Here is a 24296-nt window from a genome sequence, read left to right as displayed (position 1 = left end):
TGGATATTTGTGGGCATTGGATTAAATCCAATAATATGTGAGCATTCGATTAAACACGTAATTACCTGATTAAACACGTGATTAACTGATTATTAAGATCAAAAACTACAAAATCCAAAAATATTTGTGGGCGTCTGATCAAATGCATAGGATGGTCACATGTGTAAATTTGATCTATTTTAGTCAATGGGTATTTTGGTAATTTTATGTGGTAAGGAGTACACTTGATATTGCATATGCCTAACTGGATAGATTCAAGTAAAAGACAGCTAATTTGGTCATGCTGTGAAATTGGGGACAAATGCGAACAAAATTGTAAATAAAATTAGTCAAATTAGATAACCATGCTGGGTTTTTCGTGTGCATTTTCTCACATGCCCTTGATTTTCTTCTCAATGTTAATAGATGCCTGGTGTACGGATAATAAGTTTGAGGTGTCTGACTATTGACTATTTGTGCACCAATGGAACTACAGCCCTACTGGTGGTATCTTTTTGCATGACAAAAATTTATGAACAGGGAGGTAATGAAATACACCGAAAATGGTCTGCATGCAACGTTTAAATTGAAACCTGATCCAACCCTTACAAGGAAAATACCTATTACTGTTAATCAGTTCTCTAACGTTATCACAAATTCACAAGTTCACAACAACACTATTCTGTATATTTTCCAATAAGATTCATTGGTAATGTTTCAATTACTATCATGATTACTATCATGTGCATCATTTTGTTCTACAACGCACCACCCACCTGTTGTACGTATGGTAGTTTTCAAATCAGTTAGTGACAGAAATAAATATATATCGGTTCATCATCTTTGACATTCAGAGTGGTATGTGGAGCCACTTTCCTGGACCACATTATAGATCACACGATAATACTAATCCTACATTTCTTTCATTTTAAAAGACTTAGATGAAGATGGCTAGTGGCATGAGATTGGACATAGAAATCCAATGCTCCAGAGAGTAAGATATAACAGATATTTAACCAAAAATTTGGGTTTAGAATTTAGACAAAGTTCTTTTTGGTGCTTATATCTTTTTATTTTTTTGTTTTTTCGATAATCCAAATATATCTTTGGACTTGGGCTTGGGTTTAACGAGCTAAAAATGGGATTGCGTATACTTCAATAGTGCACTTGCCACATATCATAGGCAGCATCGAACTATTAAATGTTAGACTAAGAGTTCAAGAGTGATCTTCTAAATTGTCTGTTGCACTAAGTATAGTACAAAATATCATGATATATCGCGATATTTGAGGATATCTATCTAAATTTCAGATAAAGATATATAAATATCACGATATGTTCAGAGATATATACTACTGCAAATATCGGTGATATTTTGATGATATTTGTGATATTTAGAGATATTTTGTGATATTTAGAGATATTTGATGATATTTTGTGTATATAACAATTTTATTTAATATTTACCATTATATTTCAAATAAATATAAATAATGTATCATGATATATCAATAAATATCCACAATATCTACGATATTTGTCGATATTTTAGATATATTCACAATATTTACATGTGAAACCATGTCAAATATCCCCAAAGAAGAAGATATATCTACGATACATATCGATAAATATCCATATCCTGATATTTTGTACTATGGCACTAAGAACTTAATATTGGTTTTCAAACTAAATATAAGCGAAATGTGATTAATCATCAATTTAATCCTATTTATACAATTAGCAATATATTCAAATATATGACAATATGATTATAACAAAATTTTGTAAGTAGTTTTCTGAGATGCAACAAACGATAACAAATTATCATGATAACCCTACTAACTCAATCATGGAGGCCTATGAAGAATCCAAACACAACAAATATGTCAAATATGTTAAAGATTGAAACTACAAATTTTTATTGGTTGGTATTAAAAGTAAAAGGGGTGAGAAAGAGGAGAGAATAAATATTAGAGAGCCAGTAAAAAAGTTAGTACATCTAACATTCACTAAAGACAAAAAATAAGAAAACTCTTGAACTCCTCAATGTTGACTGTACTCTTTTATTATTTCGGTTTAAGAGTCCAATTGTTAATTTTGCATATTTTTTTGGATAGGGACCAATATTAGTAGTGAGGGAAAAAAATAAGAAGAAAAAAATCATTAAAAAAACTAATCACTTAACAATCTTGCAAATTAATCAGCGATATTGGTAGCTTAGTTCTTGCCCTCAAATTATCATGCAATAGTGGTATTTGGTTTTGTAGATGATAGAATCGATTTATCAACATTTAACTAATCGTACAATGTTTATTTTTCTCTCCCAATTTATGTTTTTTAGTAACACCTCCCCGCATAATTGTAAGCATCTCATTCCTATTTTTTTTTTTTAGCAATACTTCCCGCATAATTGTAAGCACCTCCGCTTATTTTTTTTTTAAAACCGTCATCATATTGCATTACCTTGGATTGTAATGTATCTCCGCATTATTGTAAAACACAAGTTTCCTTTTTATTCTCCACACTTTATTTACAAAAGAGTGACAAATTGACTCAAACAAAATACATTATACACAATTTTTATTTATTATTATTATTGATCGTTATTGTTGATGTAGCAACTCACATAGATCTAAAATAACTATATATGTGTGTGTGACGATGTCTAAATTTATGTACGAGAAAAATCCGAGAAATAATATCTTATATTAACAATGAATTTTGTTTTTACACTTTCGTTTGTATTCCTATTTGTAATTAAGTGTATAACTCTTTTTATTTATTTTTTTTAAGTAAAAATTTTATTGATAATGATAATGAATTTTACAAATAATTAGGACAAATGTGCAATAAACTACGCCGCAAATCCTTTATGAATAGCAAATCATAATTTTTCATTTTTTTATTATTTAAAAAAAAAATCTTGCCTCACACCTGATGTATCGTTTTAAGGGGCAGTGGCGGAGCCAGGGGGCCCAGCATACACCCTGGCGTACCCTCACCTGACCCAAACAAAAAAAACTAGTTATGGCTGCTAATTGCTAAGTGGTAGGCGTACCCTCACCTAACCCAAACAAAAAAAAAAAAAAACTAGTTATAGTTGTTAACTGCTAAGTGATAACAGGTAAAAGACAAAACAGAAAAAGAAAAGTGGCATGTGCTCATGAGTCATGAGAGAGGAAACAAAAGAGATGTGCTGATATCATGTGATGTACTTGATGAGTTGATGTACAAATTTGATTCGGTTAAAGCAAATAGTACCAAAAAGCAAATAGAAAACCCAATACTACTTGTGTTATTATTTATCTCATATTTATCCACCCATATATAAACCCAAACAGAAACCATCGTGTATCTATTAAAAAAAATAGGAAGAAAAAATTCCTCTCACCTACTCTACTTCTTTTCTCCTCCATTTTCTATTACTCTATATTAAAATTTAAGTCTTCTACTTTTCTACCCAAACAAACAACTTTACACCTACCGGTTTTGTGGAGGCAACTAGGTAACTCTTATATTATTTAATTTTTTGTCGTCTTTTTGTACTGATTCCTAAACCATATTATTTATATGTTTGTGATTATTATTTTATTTTGTGAATATTATTGGTGGTTTATTTTAATTCGTGCAATTTCAATTAAATTGATTGGTGATTTATTTTAATTGTTTAAATAGATATGTTAAAATATTTGATCAAAGAAAAGTCGTTCCCGCTCAACCAACTAGTAACACATATCATGTTGTTAGTGTTGAAGTAGGATCCTCTTCAAAGCGAAGTCACCAAGAAACTGATGATGGTGGTGTTGAACAACCTACGTCAAAGCGGGTTCAATATGAAAATCGTGAAGAACTTGACTTGTTTAGTCTTCAGAGAGACCCTGGATTGAGGAACAAGATTTCAGATTATCATCCTAATGACCATGACTCGGTGAGAAGAACATATTTGTTTAGGGGTCCTTGCCAGCCTAATCATACTTTTCCTCTAAGAACAATAGGCAAGAGGAACCGTCGCTTTCGGAAAGAGTGGTATGGAAAGTTTAGTTAGTTGGAATATAGTATTCATAAGGATGCCGCATTTTGTCACTATTGTTATCTCTTTAAATCTGATCAAGGGGCACAAGGAGGTGGAGATGTTTTTTCTTACAAGGGGTTTACTAATTGGGAAAGGAAAACCAAATTAAAAGAGCATGTTGGAGGACCAAATAGTGCTCATAATATTGCTTACAGGCCAGCACGGGCATTGCTAAATCAAGAGCAGCATATTGAAACATTTCTTGAGAGACAATCCGACCAAGTTCGAAGGGATTACCGAATACATCTAACTACAATAACTTATTGTATTAGGTTTCTTTTAAGACAAGGTTTAGCTTTCCGTGGCCATGATGAATCAGAGGAGTCGATCAGTAAAGGCAATTTTCTTGAACTTATTCGATTTTTGAAAGATCATAGCAAAGTCATTAAGAACGTTATTGATAATGCTTCTAAAAATCAGAAATTGACCTCGCCTGATATATAAAAAGAGATTGTGAATACAGCTGCTATGGAAACTACAAATGCTATTTTAAAGGATTATGGAAATTCATTGTTTGTTATTTTAGTCAATAAAGCACGTGATATATCAATTAAAGAGCAAATGGCAGTTGTTTTGCGTTATGTCGACAAGAAATGTTGCGTGATTGAGAGATTTTTTAGAGTTGTGCATGTTAAGAAAACTAGTGCAGTAACACTTAAAAAGGCAATTGATGAGTTATTCTCTAAGCATGGGTTAAGCATATCTAGACTGCGTGGACAAGGGTATGATAGAGCCAGCAATATGCAAGGTGATTTGAATGACCTAAAAATACTTATAATGAAAGAGAATGAGTTTGCATTTTATGTTCATTCTTTCGCTCATCAGCTTCAGTTAGCCCTTGTACCAGTTGCAAAGAACCATGAGTCAATTGTTAATCTTTTTAGTGTTCTCTCTAATGTGGTAAATACTTGTTGGAGCATGTGTGTTTAATTTAGAGATATGTTCTGTGAAGCAATGAAGGCTAGAGTTGTTGCGACCTTTACAAAGCGGAGAAATTTCAAGTGGTAAAGGGTTAAATCAAGAGACTAGTCTTAAACGATCTGGTGACACTCGATGGGGCTCACACTATTATACACTTCTTGGCATGATAACCACTTATGGTTCAGTAGTTGATGTGCTTGATAACGTAGCGGAAAATGGTTCAAGCTCGGAACAAATAGGTGAGGCTTACGGATTATTGAGTTTAGTGCAGTCTTTTGAATTTATCTTAAATTTGCATTTGATGAAAGCGATACTATGAATTAGCAATGATTTGTCAAAGGCTTTGCAGCGTGAAAACCAAGACATTGTCAATGCTATGGCTCTTGTAAAAATAACAAAGGTACGCTTACAGACGATGAGAGATGATGGGTGGGATAGTCTCTTGATTGAAGTTTCTTCACTATGTGCCAAACATGATGTGGTTGTTCCAAATATGGAAGAGAGGTATGTGGCTCGAGGGAGGTCTAGACGAAGAGCGGAAGGAAGCACCAATTTACATTACTATCATGTTGGATTATTCTATCACTGTATTTATTTGCAACTTCAAGAGTTAAACGACCAGTTTAATGAAACAAACACATAATTACTTCTTTGCATGACATGTCTTGATCATTGTGAGTCGTTTGCTGCTTTCGATAAGCAAAAGTTGATCCATTTTGCTAGACTTTATCTCAATGATTTTTTAGAGATAGATCAGATGAAATTAGCGGATCAGCTTAAGAATTATATCATTGATGTGCGTTCCGATACTAAGTTTGGTAAAGTAAACAGAATTAGCATCCTAGCCAAAACAATGGTTGAGACAAAGAAAGACATTGTGTACCAACTTGTGTATTTGTTGATTAAGTTTATTTTGATTTTAATTTGCTGCTATTGCTATTGTGGAGAGGGCATTTTTCATTTATGAATATCATAAAAATCGTCTCAAATGAATCGGATGGCGGATGAATGGTTGAATGATTGTTTAATAACATACATTGAAAAAGAATTTTTTGATAGCATTGATATCGAGTTGATCTTGCAACGCTTCCAAAAGATGAAGAAGGATGACAAAAAAGAAGGGCGCCGATGACAACTATGAATAAGTATTTGTTTAGATTGAATTATTTTTTCTTTTATTATTTTATTTATATTACATTTATTGCAATTATTTTATATGATTTTTTTATGTTCGAAATATATTTGTTTTGTGATCGGGTTTGAATTTTTAGTTAAAAAAAAATTAGTGTGTTTTTTTTTTTTTTTTTAATGCTTGGTTTATGGGTGGCTCACCCTCACTTACATTTCTGGCTCTGCCGGGGGGGGGGGATCCATATACCTATTAATCCCCAAATTTACTTTAACCTTACACACTGTTAATCATAGTTAACAAATTGGACATATTTCAACTTTGTATTCGTTATAGATTCTCATATACTATTTTTATTTTCCAAATAGAAATTACTAGTATAGTGGTACTAGTAGACAACTTTTTTATTTTTCTTAGTTTAAAAAAAAAAAAAAAAAATATATATTTTATTGATATAAAAAAAAAAAGAGGGCATCTAGGATGCATCACGATGTATGTGTGCGTGCAGGAATGAGAGTCGTTGACAATACTTCTTTGTTGCAATACACACGAATCCCCTGCCTAGATGCATGGATACACCCTGCGCACACTAGCTTTTCGGTTGTGGAGGAATGCTAGCCCGAGCCCGTTATTTAGATGATGGGTTCCGAAACTCTCTACTAGAGGTCCCTAATAAAACTTCCCACTTAATAAAACATATTCGAACATTTTGAGAGGGGGGGGGATGGGACAAAACCAACGATTTTAAGGAAGAAGGGGGCTATCTTTTTCCACAAAACTTCCATCTTCCTTTCTGTCCTCCATCTTCTCATCTTCTCTCCTCATCTTTTTTTTTTTGCCCAAATACCTTCCTCTCCCCCCGGCCACCCCCTCCCCCGCATCACAGTAAAACATCTCCCTCCGCTTTATAGCAGCTCCGCTCACTCCCCACTGCAAAACCAGTGGTTACTAGTCTGAATCAACCTCCCCGGGCTTTACCCAGATATTCCCTCTCCCTTTTTAGTTTGCACAACTCCCCGGGGAAACGATACTAGTATTTTTAGTTTGACAAGGGCGGGGAAAGATGGGTGTGAAAGTTGGAGGGAAAGTGGAGAGAGTGAATGGCAAGGAAATAAGTTATAAAGAATTCACGGAGAAATATTTAGTAAAAAACGAACCTGTTGTCTTGACAGGACTTATGGATGATTGGAAGGCATGTAAAGATTGGGTGACCTCTGATGGTAAACCCAATCTTAATTTTTTTTCTACCCATTTTGGCAAATCATTAGTCCAGGTTGAAGAGTTGGCAGAGCAGAAGAGAGTTGAAATGTCTGTGGCAGACTTTATCAAGAACTGGCTTGATAGTGATGAGTCTCTCCTATATTTGAAAGACTGGCATTTTGTTAAGGTATGTTATATAAGTTTTAATCTCACTACTAATTCTACTCCTAAAACCAAACTCTAGTATAATAAAATTGCAAGACATGTTAGAAAAAACACATTCTTCATAAATGGATTCTGCCAAATTAATCAAACACTGGCTTAATTTTGTAAAAAATACAATTACAACCTTTCTGGAGTCAGTATCATCTATTGCCACTTGTTTTTTCGTGATTTAACCACATTTTATACGCTTTACAAGAATGGATGTCGTGATGTTTTCCTCCCACTCTTCTTATTATACTTTTCTTGGGTGATATTTTATTCAAGTGATTTGCATAAATTTTTGTGTATGCTTTTTGGGCTAAATTGTGACGTTGACATCAATATATCTATTAGTAGTAACAGTAAACTGTAACAGAGAAAAACAAGTGATATATCATGTCTTCTGTCCACACCATATAGTACATCTGCATCTAATTTATATATTTCAGAGCCTTCAATATCAGGCATTTTGCTTGCTCCCTCATCTATTGATATTTATTCTCAGGAGTACCCAGAATATATAGCTTACACAACTCCTTTGTTTTTTCGTGATGATTGGCTCAACCTATATCTCAACAGTTATCACATGCACACGGATACTGATACTTATCAGGAGAAAAACGAAATAAGTTGCTCTGACTATCGTTTTGTATACATGGGAACAAAAGGTTTGTGCATAAACACGAAAGTTTCAATGATACACAAATGCATCCCTCAGAACTTGTGTCTTTCTAATGAGATATTTAGTTCTTGTTATGTAGTCATGTAATAAGTAGCTTTTTTTATTAAAGTTTTTTGTCATAGTCTTTAGACAACTAAAATAAAGTAACATATTGTAGGTACGTGGACTCCTCTTCATGCTGACGTTTTCAGGTCATATAGCTGGTCAGCAAATGTATGTGGAAAGAAACAATGGCATTTTCTATCTCCTTCCCAGTGTCACCATGTATTTGATAGGTATGGAATATAGCCACCTTTTCTAGCTGAAGGCTGAAGCAGTCGATATATTGCCTTGCATAAAAATAGCATAAATCACTCTGACAATTGGTTGTAGTTTGCAACTCTGAGATTTAATATGAGAGGCTCATATTAAATTGTAGGGAAACATTTTAGTGGTGAATATGCCCTTTTTAATAAATTGGTATATTGCTAGGTGTTCATCTTCGGCCTTGTTTGAGATCACGTGTAGCCCATTCGAATCCTCTGACATCCATATTCTGGGTCGCAACACATAGTATAGTAAATTCACATAATATTTATCAATTCATTGATAGTATATATTTATTCCTAGGACATCTTTGTGAATTCATCAATCTACTAACATGTCTATTTGAACTCTTTGCGTGCTCTATAAATTGGTTGACAAGTGTTTCACTAAATTGCTTATTTGCTTTATGAGAATGATTAATTTATTAAATACAATAAGCATGTATTAACCTCGCCTTTCTTTCTTTATTCAGGAGCATGAAAAACTCTGTATACGACATTTTTGGTGATGTTTCCGAAACAAAATTTCCAGGTTTTAAGAAGGTACTAGTTTGTTCTATTTTTCCATCATTTGATAAGTGAGCTTTGCGAGTGACTTTCTAACACATGGCTTCATGTTGTTTCTACCTTCAAATTTCTTTTACAACCAATACTTTCATACATATCTCCACAGGCTATTTGGGTGGAATGCACTCAAGATCAAAAGGAAATTATCTTTGTGCCCAGTGGATGGTATCACCAAGTTCATAATCTGGTACACTCTCAACCTCAAGTTAATTTCTAGATGCTACTCATCATGATGCATTCACTTAAAAACTTGCCTCTGCTGTTCAGGTTAACCGAATTCCTGTTAAATTTATTATTGAATAAACTTCTCGTTAAAATTGAACTCTTAAAAGCATGTTATATATTTATAATGGGACTGTTTATAATTCCTTAAAATTCGAAACAACTACCATCTTTTTGGCTTTGGATTTTTTGTATTGTTCAAGTCAACTAGTAGCTCAAAAAAAAATAATAATAATAAAAACCCCACAAACAAAATGAAACCAAATATTCAATATACTTCTGTTATCAGATATTAGTCTGCTTTTTGTCGACCGAGAGATAAGGTTTCTTGCTTCGGCCTTTTAAGCGTAAGCTCTAAAAGACATGGGGAAATTAATCCTCCCTAGAGGATCTCTTGCCAGTTTTGTTGTTTCCCATGGCTCTGACAAGCCAAGCTGTAATCTATCTTAAAAAAAAAGGCTAGCTGAGCTGTTGACTGGGAAAAACAAATGGGGTGAAATGAAACAAAAGTAATCTTATTGGGAGATCTCCATTGTGACCTTGAGATCACAGATTCAACCTCAGCTTGCTTTAGGTACAACAGATAAAGTGAAACAGATAAATAAAGCGATGGTATCTGAGTTGGGTGGTAACTTTGTCTATGGAGACATGGAGTATGGACTATAAGCTTCAAAAGGATGTAAGCATATAATTTTGCTCTGTGATTACATCGGACTCACTTATTTGTTGAACCAAACAAAACGTGTTTCTCATCAGTATGTTGAGAAAATGAATTTGCAGGGTCCCGAATAAACTAATAATAGCAATAGTACTAAATAAGTGTATGGTTGCTTACATTTTCTTTTCCTTTTCTCCTGACAAACTTAAGAACTACTATTTGTACTCTTTGCAGGATGATACCATCTCAATAAACCACAATTGGTTCAATGCCCATAATCTTTCTTGGGTGGTAAGCAGGACCAAGTGATTGATCCACGTAGTCTGAGTGTTTGACTTATTATAGAGATTGCAGGATTCCTTTTTTTGGTTTTTATAACCATGTTGAGTTTTAAGATAACAGCTTTGTTATATGATTGCTTTTCAGTGGAAGCTACTTCACACAGATTACAAAGTAGCAAAAGAGTACATAGAGGACATTCAGGATATTTGTGACAATTTTGAAGATCTCTGTCAGCGGAATCTTGCAGCCAACACAGGTAAAAGTATAGAACTTCAGATAACAAAAAGAATAATCTAGGGATACAAATGGAATCGGGACAGCAGAAAGACAAGATTACCTTCCTACCTATCCCTTACCTGAAGGTTACCTGTTATGTCACGAGCCTGCTCTTTGGCATTCAGTTATCCATCCTAGGAGATTTTTTGGCTAAAAGTTGATTAGATGATGTTTTTTGGCAATTGAGTTTGGTGGTGATTGGTTAGGTCTGAAGGAGTTGAACCAATAATCTGGGATCAAATGCCACCACCAGTAGTAATAACTAAGAACTGGTCCACTAATCTCCTTGAGAGAAGGGGCAGAAAATAGGGTTAAATAATATAAAAAAGAAAAATCATCTTGATGCTGGCTGCTCCATTAAAATTCATATTCAGCACAAGTGGGTCTCAAACTTAATAGCTCTGGGGGTCTTTTTTTGTCGTGTTAGGTCTTTATATTTTATTATTCTTTTGATCACAGGCATGAACTTTTGTGACTTCTTCAGCTTCATTGTGCGTTTCTCCTTTGCTAGTTTGATCCTGTTGTACTTGAGTGATAAAGTCAACCATAAACCAATGAAGGGTACACTCTTTAGCACTCAACATGTACTATCGAACCTTAGATTTATAAAGCAAGTCGCCTTGAGCATGAAATCAGTAGAGGCCTTGAATGAAAATACGAGCAGCTTATTGGAGGTGAGAGAAGTGTTGAAGGAGCCTCTGTTTGTGGAATTGTGCAAGGATTTGGAGAGAACATATAAGATGATTTATGAACAATGGGAACAACGCTCAGATACAAATGGGCCTTCCATAGTCAATTTTGATGAGTTGGAATTAGACAAAGCTGCTTTTCCTAGGGTGTGTCGTCCTGAAGATCTTGTCAGAATGATAGACTTTGCGTTTACTCATTTTGGTGTTGAATCAGGCCTTGAAGACTGTTGTGACATCTAAACTAGTTGAACTTGACTTTGCGTTTACTCATCTGGGTGTTGAATCAAGCCTTGAAGACGCAGTTGTTACATCTAAACTAGTTGAACTTGAAACACCAGGCGTTCTGTAAGATTACATGTGGTTTTGTGTTTAGACATTGTATGAAATAATCTTTGTTGAAGAACTATTGTCTCTTGATATTGTGGGAAATTTTAATCGTTCTACATTCTTTCATTGCCTAACGAGTCAATATATGTAATTTTCCCATTATTTAGATTTCATTTATTATTACTTTGGCTTCCATAAGAATTTGATATTGCTTTTGACCTAAACATGAGGACTCTAAACATATGGTTATGAAAATACCAATTTAAGAATTGATGGGTTTATCTAAACAGAGTTTCCCGTTTTTGATGAATTTATAATCTTTGGGCAAGCAGCTAGCAGTAATTCATCTCTTTGAAACTGCCATTGCAAACGCGTAATGCAGTCTTCTTTGCACTAGCTGTTTCAGTTTAAGGTCCATGTCATAGTACTAAGATTGACATTCTGTCCTAAGAGTTTTTTGTGGAAATTCTGAGATTCATACTGTAATTTGGGTATTCTAGTTTGCCTACTGAATGCCGGGGGGGGGACCAAAATCCAATTTATATTCTTGTGAAATACCAACTTATTTAGTTTAGGTTTGCGTGTCTTTGTACTCGTGTGAGAAGCAAAGAAATGATCTTAAGTTTGAAGAAAATATTGCCGCTGGCTTGGGTGCAGAAAAAAAAAATATTGGAGTGCCTATTATTGTAAAAGAGCATGCTGGAAAATAATACTATGGCACGTTTATGGACTCTGCATGAATGCAAATAGTTTTATGGTAATTGATCCTTGAGTATGTGTAGACGTTATTTTTGTATACCTAAGTGGATTTTTAGCTTAAACGGTAAAGCACTTGAGAGTTTGAGTGCATCTGAGACGGCGGTTCGAATCCACCAAAATCCACTCAAGTTGGTGTAAGCTGATAAGTGGATACTACTAAAGTTTCAGTAGCCCACTATTTTGAGTTGGGTGTTTCATTTTTAAAGTTAGTTGATCTCTTGAAGAACTTGGAATACGGAATGAACAATATGCTGACATGAAAGTTATAGAATAGTTTTTTTTTGTGTAAGAAAACTATAGAATAATTGTATTGCTAATTTTGGTTTGTATGTGTATATTCCACTGCAGGTCATTCGGAGTACTTGGTACCAAGGCCCAAAATATCGATATCGATCAATATATTGGTGTACCTAAAAACCGATATATATCGGATATATCTATTATTTTTGTGATCATCAGAAATATTAGACATATAATATCAAAAATATCAGAAATATATTAAAAAATAGTCAAAAAGTCAACCGGTGATCGAATATATCAATTATATCGGTGATATAAAATTTTATATCGGAAATTCCAATATATATCGGAAAAAAAATATTCTATATTCAATGGATATATATATATCAAAAATATCAATATACCAAAATACCGATATATATCGGCGATATTTTGTTCCATGCTTGGTACACTCTATTTTCAGTGTTTACCCAACATACAAGAGAATATTAAGATTTAAGAGCCACTCTAGCCAATGCAATATTCTTGACATGCTGAAATTACAAAAACAAATGGTGATCGAATTTGTGATACCCACATACCCCTAAAAGGCTTGCTATAAACCCAACAAAAGCACCATGTCATACGTCTTCAACCTGCAAAATTCCTTTAAAAAATATCAATCGAATTATCACCCAAGAAAGCAAAATATGAATCAAAATCTGTAAGAAAAAGAAACCATAAGAAACCAAATCGATAGAGATATGGTAGACTCTCAAGAGAAAGAATAAGGGAGAGAGAGGTGGCGTTTATAGAGAGATACGTGGGTTTTTCCTGGAATTACTCATAATATTACGTTACTTAAAAACCGAAACGTACCTATTTTCGTCCTCCCTTTCTCTCTCTTTCAATTCAAAGGTGATAGGGAGAAGAAGGGAGACAAAAGAAAAAAATGGTTCGCTGCATTTTCTTCTTCCTTTTTGTTAGCTTGGCCTTTTCCAGCCCATTCATATCTGGTTCTTTTCTGAATCTGTTTATTTACCTTCTTTTTATTTATTTATTTATTTGCATGCAACTGATTAACGTTTGTTGTAGATAATATCTTTGAACAAGAATCTGTCGGATCAACCTATCGATCGCTTCTTCAAGCCAAAACAAGTGAGAGTTGTTTATTTTCTTACTAATATAACACATTTTGTTATTTCATAGTGTTAAATATTTTGTTTACATAATATAGGTTGTCAAACGAATCTAGAGTTACAAAACTACACTATCATTACAAGTCAGTGCAAAGGACCTCAATTTCCTCCTAAACAATGTTGTGATGCTTTCAAGAAGTTTGCGTGCCCTCTTCGTGATAATTTAAATAACCTTGAGAGTGATTGTGCCTCCACCATGTTCAGTTACATAAATCTGTATGGGAGATACCCTCCTGGCTTGTTTGCAAGTCAATGCAGGGAAGGGAAGGATGGACTTGATTGTGCCGAATTTGACAATCTTAAACTACAAAAAAACACGGGTTACACAGTTCGGAGTCTCTCTTCATATCTAGTTGCAGCCATCTGCTTTGTATTGTTAATCCAGATGTTCTAAAAGTCGAGTTGACGTCTAATTGTCAGAAAATTGTTCTCACGGGTTTTGTGCCTCTGCTGCATCCTTATGTATCAAACGAACTAGATCTGATATTCTTTCATTATTTTGTTCTGTTATGTTTTCTTTTTCTTTTTTACTTATGTATCCTGGATGACTACTACTTTATCCTACTATAATTGCAATATTTATGATTGAATGGAACAATTTTATATACATTTGATAAACATGAAATCCTGTATACTTTCCATAGAGCCACACACAATGAGGTATATTCAGATTGATGTGACTATCAAATAAATGAGCTTCAGTTCAATGAGCTACATCTCTGGTACATCCTTTTACCTCCAGAAGGAGGTAAGTTTTGATTTGTTTTCTACACAATTAGCTATCAGTCATAAGAGAAGGCGACAGACACCCCAAATGTGCTCCATGCATCATCCATAAGTGTGGGCTTTATTGTAACTCCAGCTTCCCTGTTTCCACAAATTATTCTGCATTTTTGAAAGTGAAAATACTGGCCGCTAAGGTCTTTCCTAAAAGAACGGGTCTTCCACGAACCACGGAATTTACAGGCACAAATGGTGGTTTCAGCCTCATTGCATGCCTTCCCATTTCTGAAACTGCACAGATTCGATTTGGCTTTCCTTGTCTGCAATGAATTCTATCTGCATTATGGTATTCTTGAAGATTCTAATGTTTTTGTGTAGACGCCGTGAGGGGATTGACATGGCCGGGTACCCTAATTCCCTGGTAATTTCACACATTTGTGCTCAGACATGTTTTTGTAAGTTGCTTACTGTACTAACGTTCTACAAATTATGCTTCTTAGAGGACTGGTGTCTTTGAAGCGACAAATGGCTCTTGCACAGAGTAAAGATGGCTCATCCAGTAAAATGGAAGATGGTTGGGAGCTCCCCAGAGACACGGGAAAATAAATTGCAGCTCAGAACAATCAGAGTGGTTGGGATGAATCCCCTCCACTAAAAGGAAGACATGCCAATATTCAAGACAATGAGCCAAAGTACCTAAGCAACTACAACCGTTTGCTGAGAGCTGGAAGGTACCATTCATCATTAACAATTTTGTTGCATATTTATCCACTAGAATTGAAAGAAGTTATCTATTTTATACCTCATTTGTTGTTACCTAAGTATGGCATTACCTAAGTATCCACTCTTTGTCAGCTTGCTATAGCAATAATAGAAGTAATGATAAATCTGTCTTTAGCAGGTTATCAGACTGCATAGAATTGCTGAAATCGATGGACCGAAAAGGTTTGCTCGATATGGATAAGGTAGTTTCTATCTGCTTTAGCTGTGAATACTAAGACATAACACCTTCTCAAACCTCGCCTAGAAAAGAACCCTATAAAAGAAGAACCTGGTGGTGATTTATGCTTTTTCCCTGTTCTTTGTGTTTGCCTTTATGCTTGTTTTTTTTTTTTCCGGTTTTAGTTTGGTCTTTTCTAGTTATCAATTGTTTGTTTGCAATTCCATTCGAGACAAAATTTTGTTTGGGCGACCAATATATGGGTTTTGAAAACCTTAGGCTCACGTATGGAAGTATGAAGGATGTATCCCGAACAACTTTTGTTGTTGAATGATAGAAACGAATTTTTGTGGACGGGTAACTTGCAGTATCATCTGGATCTATCAAGAGACCTCTTCGATCAGCCCATGTACATTTCCATATTTTGGATATTTCAACCCAACATCACCAATTTGGTGGGAAAATATCTATGCCTTGTGCTATTGGTATCTTTGTCACCATTTATTGTAATGATTGTTGTCATTGAATTTGACTTTTGACTATTACCTTTTGTATATGTTTTTCCTTACCCACTGGAAGGCGTCTTCCTATTGAGAATATGTGCCCCCCCCCAAAAAAAAAATTAAAAAACAGAAAGAAAGAAAGAAAGAAAGGTCATGCTAATAGTCTTTCTATATTGTCTTTCTGATTGAAAATGCTTCAGTCTGTTGTATTCTAATTTTAATGTGGTTCCAGATTTATCATGTGAAGTTTTTCAATATCTGTAGAAGTCAAAAAGCTGTCAAGGAGGCATTCTGTTTTACTGAATTGATTGGAAATCCGACCTTGAGTACATTCAACATGCTTCTGTCCATTTGTGCAAGTTCACAAGATTCTGAAGGTGAATTCATTTCAGACTATCATGATGTATGTTTTGTGCTGACCTGGATTATACTGTTTGATGATTTTTAGTCTTTCATACATTCACACTCTCCAGTACTAAAGTCTCCTTTCTAAATTTAGGCGCCTTTCAAGTTTTGCATATGGTCAAGGAGGCTGGGCTGAAAGCTGATTGCAAACTTTACACTACTTTAATTTCCTCTTTGTGCTAAAAGTGGGAAAGTCAATACCATGTTCAAAGTATGATCACTTTTGGTTTTGCTTTTCTTGCTTATTTAAATATGAAAACTTGTTGTGTCCTTTGTCCTATCAAGACCCATCCTAAGCCCTTTCAAAAGTCAAAACGTACACCATTTATGTTTTGTCAGCTTGCAGAAGGACGTAAGCTTAGCGGCAATCCTTCCCTTAGGGTTTCATTGGCTTTAGTCCCTATGTCCCGTACCCTTTCCCTTTGGGTAGGGAATCCACAGGAAGAAGCAGGAAATCTCCACTTTCTTTTTGAGATTATCAATAGTGAGCATATGATTCAGATTTCATAACCGACATGGTTACTGTTGGAGAAGCAGCATATTAGGATATGGGTTTTAGTCCTACATCGGTAGGTAGCACTAGTAGTATGTCTACTCTCCTTATATTAGGAAAGTGAGCCCCTATGTTGGAGAAGTAGCATATTCTAATCTACTACTTCTCCAACAGTTACAATGAAGGCATCTTTTCCCTAGAAATGAATGATGGAAGAGGATAGCTATACAAAATAAAAGAATTGAAGAAAAAATTATTTTCTTATAATAAGAATGAAACCACCTATTATGTATTTTAAGGGCTTTGACACATTCTTTTGAAAATCCAGTTTCGTACTCTTTGCTAATCTTCTATCCTGCATCTTCGAAGACATTTTTCAGCTTCTTTGAATTTGTTAATACCCTCATCGTTCACTATTATTTCAACTTTGTTTAGAGTACCGATAGACGATACTCTCCAGTTCTCGTGGAGTAGCTTTATCTTGTTACGTAGTGACAGCTTAGGAGAACTTTACTTTGTGTCTCAGAGAGCACAGCCCCCGTCCTCCACCACCATAAAAAAAAAATGAAAAAAATTGCTTTGGTTTTCTTTCTCACTCTGTGAATTTTACATTAATTACTATAAGCTGTCTTAATAGGTGTTTCATGAAATGGTTAATGCTGGAGTAGAACCAAATCTTCATACATATGGAGCATTGATTGATGGTTGTGCCAGAGCTGGACAAGTTGCGAAGGCATTTGGTGCGTATGGTATACTGAGATCTAAAGTATGATTTCTTTCTTTTTTCAGTTTTCTGCAGATAGGTGTACAATAAAATTTATCAGTGGTGTCAAATAAGTGTTAAATTATTTTTTTTCCGTGTCCTCTGTTTTTCGAGTTCCTTGAGTAATATACGCTTCTTAGATTATTTCCATAGCTTATTGTTTTCCTTTTTTACCATGTTATATTTTCAATTTCCTTGACTTAAAAGTCTGTATACTGTATTGTATAAACAGGGAGTTTGATTTCAGAAATTCTTTTTCTTATGCCAATTTACTAATATCGCATAGAATTCATTTATGATTGAACAACATATGTTATAATACACGTGCCTCATTTAAGGCGATCCACCTTTTACCTTAAAAGAACCAAAATCTTAAAGTTTTGGATTTCCATTTGTCAGTTTTCCTTCATATTTAACTGACAGAGTTTTGATATCTTCCAAATGACACTTCAGACATATGCCATGACCTAAATACGAAGTTGAGTGACAAATAGGTTATGTTTTTTAGTTCCGACCTTTTACAGTAATAGGAGTACGATGGAGAATTAATGATAATTGAAAGCTTCCTATTTGTTGGAATGGGAATTTGTGGTTGAAAGTGAACTAATCTGCATGGTAATTAAAACGTCTTTACACTGAACAACGTACTTAATGCAGTAGAATGTGAAGCCTGACAGAGTTGTATTCAACGAACTCATCACTGCATGTGGTCAATCGGGAGCAGTTAATCGTGCTTTTGATGTTTTAGCTGAAATAAGGCTGAACCTACACCTGTTGACCCTGATCATGTCACTGTTGGTGCTTTAATAAAGTCGTGCACACAAGCTGGTCAGGTTAGCTTTAGATACAGGTATCACATCTTACATGTTGTTGTTTTAGTCGTTTTATTTGGATAACCTTCTTATTCTAGTTTGATCGGGTACACGAAGTGTACAAGATGATCCATCAATATAACATCAAAGGCACACCAGAGGTTTACACTATAGCAATTAGGAGCTGCAGCCAGCTGGGTGATTTGGAGTTTGCACTTGGTGTATACAGAGACATGACTAGAAATGGTGTGATCCCTGACGAGGTACTTCTATCAACTCCAATATTTCAGAGATGCATACGAACTGCGAATCTGTTACTGGATCTCTGAGTTTGATTTGATTCCAAAATTTCAGATATGACGTTTTAGTTTATGGCAAGTCACTAATTGTAAACAAGACACGAGATTCATGATCAAGAACCCTTTTTTGGCGAAGTAGATATTATTTTGCCTCTCATAACATACTGGCATCATATACCCTTTTGAATGTTTGGCTGCATCCAAATTCTGATCTTCATTGGATCATGCTACTTATGCCAATTAAGATATAAGCAGGACCGAGTCCTCGATTGCGTATTTCTTGTTGTCAATTACTCATTTCTATTTCCTACTTTTGTCATTTGAGAAAAATTCTATGTTTTTGAGTTTTGAATGGTATTATGTTAAACAAGCAACTATGTCATAGATTATTAAAATGCATAAAAAGGATGAGATAGCCTACAGAAGAGCGACAAGAGAAAACCATAGACAAACAACAGCATGACCAGTTGCCCATGTAATATCAACTCCCAGGAAAAGCAAATATCTCAAATTGTACGCTATGCCATTGTTCTCTAAATTTCCTTGATCTACTGCACGAAGGACCTATCCTCCAAGTACTGAATATCAGATTTTTGTGAAACAGCCAAAATTTTATTAATTTGAATATGGTACTTTGTCAACAAGCAATATGGTTTAATATATGCTGAGAAGTTTTGGGTCCACTTATTTGCAGTTGTAGTTCAGGGTTCATATCATGTATCTGTTTTGCTAATATCCCGGGTTTCATAGTCAACGTAAACTATGCGCCGGGCCATATTTCCACATGCATTATTAATTCTTATGTCATATACGTGTAGTATTTGTCACAGTAGTTTCCGTGTGTTGAGTATACTTTTGTCAGATGCTAATTGTTTTTTCCCAAGTCAGATGTCTTTCACCATGAGGTTTATGTATTACCAATTTGACCTTTTCTTTGCGTACAGATGTTCCTCAGTGCATTAGTAGATGTTGCTGGCCATGCGGGGAAGGTAGATGTTGCCTTTGAAGTCCTACAAGAAGCCAGAACTAGAGGGATAGAACTTGGAAACATAACATATAGCTCACTGATGGGAGCCTGTAGCAATGTAAGTCCACTTAATGTTTACTGCACTATCTGCATCACAGGTTAATGACCTGAAGATTGTGTCCTTAGTCGGTACACAACATGGTTGTGGTGGAGAATGGACTAGATCTAGGATCTCACTTTTATGTGAAGCTCACTGGGATGGGTTTGATTAATGAACCCAAATCCTTGTCCTTGGTACAGTACATATGCGGCAGAGAATGAGACTAAATCTAGGATGATTTAGTTCCACTTTTGTGTGAAGCTCATTAGGCTTGGGCCTACCATCCAGCATTTGACTCAAATTGTCCCTTCCAGTATGACATGGACAGGATGAAGCAGGAATTTCCACCCATTTCCTTTTAAGTTTCACAATAGTTTTATCCTTGCCAAACCATCTATTCTATGTGCTTGAACTTTTTGGTAGTTCAAGTTTTCTCCTTTCTTGTGCTTCATTAGAACACACGCATCTCTATAACTTATTTATGCAAATGTGTGTATTATTTTTCTTAATCATTTAATACTCAAGTATTTATGCTCCAAAACCTGGTAGATGATTAGAAAGAGTTTTAACTTTTGTATTTCAGGTAAAACATTGGCAGAAGGCACTGGAGTTATATGAGGATATAAAGTCCTTTCAGTTGACCCCAACAGTGTCAACGCTGAATGCTTTAGTTACAGCCTTGTGTATGTCTCTTTACTGTGAATTACTATTTTATAACTTGAGTGGCTGCCCATTTTCTCCTCTAATCAACTATCAGGCCAATTTTTCAATGGGTGCATTGAATTGATTTTGTTTTCATACGGTGGTCCCCTTCTATATATATATTGCGATTTGTGCCCGGTCCTCCAGTCCGAAACATATAGACCGCTACATGTTTCTTTTTTCACTTGGTGTTCGGTTTTGGGTAGAATTTTAACCATTGACAATCTTTGGAAAAGGAAAATGATTATTGTTAATTTCTGCCCTTTTTGCTATGATTCAGGAGAATCCGTTGCTCATACTCTTATCCTTTGTCCTTGTTCTTATGCCATTTGGAACTATTTTATTCAATCTGGTTCAATCTCTTGGGTATGTCCTCAATCTGTTTGTGATCTTTTGATGATGTGGTCTAGTCTATGGTCCCCCACCCGTACTAAGAGAAAGTTGTGGAGTATCATTCCCTTTGTGATACTATGGGGTATATGGTTGGAAAGAAACGGAGACATTTCGAGGATAGAAGCCTTGACGTTGCACATTTGATTCTTCACATCAAAGGATTGCTTTTCCTTTGGTGTAAGCGGTGGAAGGAGTTCAAGGAGATACCATTCGGGTCATTTGCCTTTTCTTGGGAGGATATCATCCGAGATGTCTAATCACTGTTATATTTCTGCGTTTCCTTGTTGTTGTCTTTTATTTTACGGTTCTTAGTAGGATATCTCATCCTATATTGTAATTATCTTTTATATAGTTTATATATATATTGATCGTTTACCTCTTCAAAGAAAAAGAGATAATGAGGGTTGGTGACATGGGCCAATCATCCGTATATGATAGATTTTGCATTTTCGCTAGGTGTTATGTAGTAGGTGTGCAATTTTTTCTGAGTTTATCCATAAAAAAAATCACGGGGAGTCAGGGACGCTGTTCTTTCCTCTTTTTGTTGATCTCCTAGTTCAGAAATTAGATTGAAAAATCACATAACCAAATTACAGGCGACGGAGACCAACCGCAGAAGGCTGTTGAAGTTCTTGATGAGATGAAGAAAGGAAGTGTGTTGCCAAACATCATCACCTACTCCATTCTTATAGTAGCGAGTGAAAAGTAATTCCTGTACCCTTACTATCTACTTTATATAGTCGTAATGTTTACAATTGTTCTTGTATATTTTGGACATTTAATCTTATCTTTGGGAGTATTAAATTTTACCTGTTGTGTATAGAAAGGATGAGGTTGAAGTGGGTTTAATGCTCTATTCTCAAGCAAAAACTGAAGGTGTCGTCCCAAACCTCATTATATGCAAATGCCTAATTGGTAAGCTCATTGGAGTCCTTCTCATTGATTACTTCATAGTTCATACTTTAGTACTTAAAACGTAGTGCATCTATTGCTTTCTTGCGTACAACATACATTGCCTGGATAGCATTAGCTTGAAGTGTTTCGTGTTATTGGAAATGTGAATAGAATCATTCAAATCTTAAAGGAGAATCTCAATTCCAATGAAGTGTTTTGAAAATTGTACCTCAACATAAGTAACTTTCACATAAATTTCTAATCAAGTTTCTTATATTTGTTGTTTTGTTCCTCAAATGCTATAGAGAACTCTTGTACTTCAGATTTTGCTCTAGGTTTTATAGTTGAGTGTCATAGCTGCTCTCACATCTGTGAAACCACGTATAGACATTCAACAAAACTTTTAAGCTTTGTTGCCATGAAAATTATTGAGCTGTGGATCGGATAATGGCACCATATGGGGAAGGCAGACATGGTTGGTGGATGAGTCTAGTTTGACCTTATAGGTTCAGTATGTGTAAACTAATAGTGGCGATCAAGGACAAAGTCCTAGAATGGATATTCAGCGATGTTCACAATCTGTGCAAAAAAATTGAACTGTATTCTTGGTGCATTTATGAGCCTTATGTGTTCTGATTTCCCATGCCTTTCCATGCTGCCCATTCAGAAGAACAGCCTTATGGTGGATGCCATTGTATGGGGCTGTCCCTTCCTTTGTTGGGGGCCTTCATCTTAGGATAAACTGGCCTGGACGTTGCTACACTGGTAGAGACTTTAATTATTCTGGAGCATGTTGGTGGCCAGCAGGAGAATTTTCAATCTTAAATATTTATAGATCCACTTAATCAAGATTCCTGCTGCATAAGTTGTCCGTTTTTGCGTGTAAACCGGTTCAACATTGTCCTATCCCTAAAAAATCCCGTGTTTCTTATAAGCGGATCTTAAATGCAGAGATCTTAGTCAGGAGAAGTCTGCAAATCTCCCTAGATTGGATCTTTCCAATACAGCCTATGTCCTATGAGTAGTGTAACACTAATGTTGCAACATATGTTGTTTCCTATACAACATTGCTATCACTCATTAATCGGCAATTACATATCTATATCTATATCTATCTATATACTCAAACCTAGTGTCAGAAAAGACAATAGATATTACCTGACCCGATCTTGTGCGGAGGCTCGCATGGGGATTACCTTTATAAGTAGTATCTGGGCACTATTGTAGGCTCTATTGAGTACCCGATTTTCTAACCACTATTGTAAGTGCTATTATGTGTATCAGGGCATATTAGATTCAGACATGACTTTTCAAATGCTAAATTCTTAATTACGGTATATTTTTTTCTCTTTCCCTCATATCTGTAATTCAAGAAATTCAATCTCTTAAAAGGTATGTGCTTAAGGAGGTTTGAGAAGGCATATTCACTCGGTGACCTTGTTTTTTCGCTCAAGTCAGGAAATCCACAAATTGACAACAAATGGTACGAGTTCCGTTCTATTGTAATAATTTATGAGTTCAATTTCTAGGATATGCTTTTTATCACATAATTGTCTAAGACTTGGCCAAAGGCCTTCAGATGCGAGCCATGGAGTCTCACATTTTCTTTCCTCATTATTAAATTGGTGTATGCATACTCAGTAATGATAGACAGTGTGAAGTTATGTAGCCAGTTTGTTGCATGGATATTTCTTGATTTTAACTATTTTTTCCCAATCATCAAATTCACTTCGTGATAATAAACTTTAGCATCAGTGTTGTCACAGAAATTGCAATGGCGTGGCTGTAACCCCCCTCTTTAAAATTATTTAAAGAGCTTTCTTTATCTGCAGGCTGGATCATCCATAAGTGTGGGCTTTACTGTAACTCCAGCTTCCCTGTTTCCACAAATTATTTTGCATTTTTGAAAGTGAAAATACTGACCGCTAAGGTCTTTCCTAAAAGAGCAGGTCTTCCAGGAACCATGGAATTTACAGGCACAAATGGTGGTTTCAGCCTCATTGCATGCCTTCCCATTTCTGGAACTGCACAAATGGAGGTTTCAGCCTCATTGCATGCCTTCCCATTTCTGGAACTGCACAGATTCGATTTGGCTTTCCTTGTCTGCAATGGATTCTATCTGCATTATGGTATTCTTGAAGATTCTAATGTTTTTGTGTAGACGCCACGATGAGGGGATTGACATGGCCGGGTACCCTAATTCCCTGGTAATTTCACACATTTGTGCTCAGAAGCTTGTTCACATTCAAAATGCACTTTTCAAAGGTAATAAGTGCAATTTTTGTTTTTTGAAGCTTCTAGGGGTTGTGCCCTAACCAGGGTTAGATTAGTATCTGTAATACAAAGAACCACAAGCATCCTCATTTCAATATTCTGAAAACTTTCCTCTGGAGGAGTTGTATGTTATACATATTTGTCGAACTATTGTTATTCTTAGCTAGGAACTCAGCTGCCCTATTACCCTGCCTAAAGGTATGAGTAAAAACTAAAAAGTAAAAACAAGTGCTCTAAACCAAGGCCCAAAATATCGATATCAATGAATATATCGGTGTACCCAAAAACCGATATTTATCGGATATTGGATATATCCTTTTTTTGGTGACCAGTCC

The 24296-nt window shown here is 35.3% G+C and overlaps 2 protein-coding genes and 1 pseudogene across 3 annotated transcripts; all 3 read left to right on the top strand.

The window, feature by feature from the left end:
* The first annotated feature begins 7137 nt into the window (after positions 1-7137).
* Positions 7138-11642, top strand: LOC147523635 (2-oxoglutarate (2OG) and Fe(II)-dependent oxygenase superfamily protein). The gene is made up of 8 exons (XM_086599282.1): positions 7138-7491; positions 8014-8176; positions 8348-8465; positions 8969-9038; positions 9169-9249; positions 10177-10233; positions 10369-10480; positions 10960-11642. Exons 1-8 carry the CDS (start codon positions 7168-7170, stop codon positions 11427-11429), a joined length of 1395 nt encoding a protein of 464 aa, XP_086455408.1. The 5' UTR covers positions 7138-7167; the 3' UTR covers positions 11430-11642.
* A 1360-nt stretch (positions 11643-13002) lies between these two features.
* LOC147523634 (GPI-anchored protein LLG1-like) lies at positions 13003-14311 on the top strand. Its single transcript, XM_086599277.1, has 3 exons — positions 13003-13510; positions 13590-13652; positions 13732-14311. Exons 1-3 carry the CDS (start codon positions 13447-13449, stop codon positions 14085-14087), a joined length of 483 nt encoding a protein of 160 aa, XP_086455403.1. The 5' UTR covers positions 13003-13446; the 3' UTR covers positions 14088-14311.
* A 711-nt stretch (positions 14312-15022) lies between these two features.
* Positions 15023-24093, top strand: LOC147523633 (pentatricopeptide repeat-containing protein MRL1, chloroplastic-like; annotated as a pseudogene). Its single transcript, XR_015201550.1, has 13 exons — positions 15023-15147; positions 15318-15381; positions 16092-16236; positions 16359-16475; positions 17395-17523; positions 18181-18353; positions 18431-18595; positions 19576-19716; positions 20282-20381; positions 21390-21498; positions 21617-21708; positions 23080-23170; positions 23520-24093. The product of XR_015201550.1 is annotated as a pentatricopeptide repeat-containing protein MRL1, chloroplastic-like (transcript).
* Positions 24094-24296: the final 203 nt, after the last annotated feature.

The sequence above is a fragment of the Coptis chinensis genome, chromosome 1 (genome assembly GCF_015680905.1).
Source record: "Coptis chinensis isolate HL-2020 chromosome 1, ASM1568090v1, whole genome shotgun sequence".
In the NCBI taxonomy this organism is placed as follows: domain Eukaryota; kingdom Viridiplantae; phylum Streptophyta; class Magnoliopsida; order Ranunculales; family Ranunculaceae; genus Coptis; species Coptis chinensis.
Note: the sequence above shows the minus strand (reverse complement) of the source record. Positions and strands in the feature narration are given on the sequence as shown.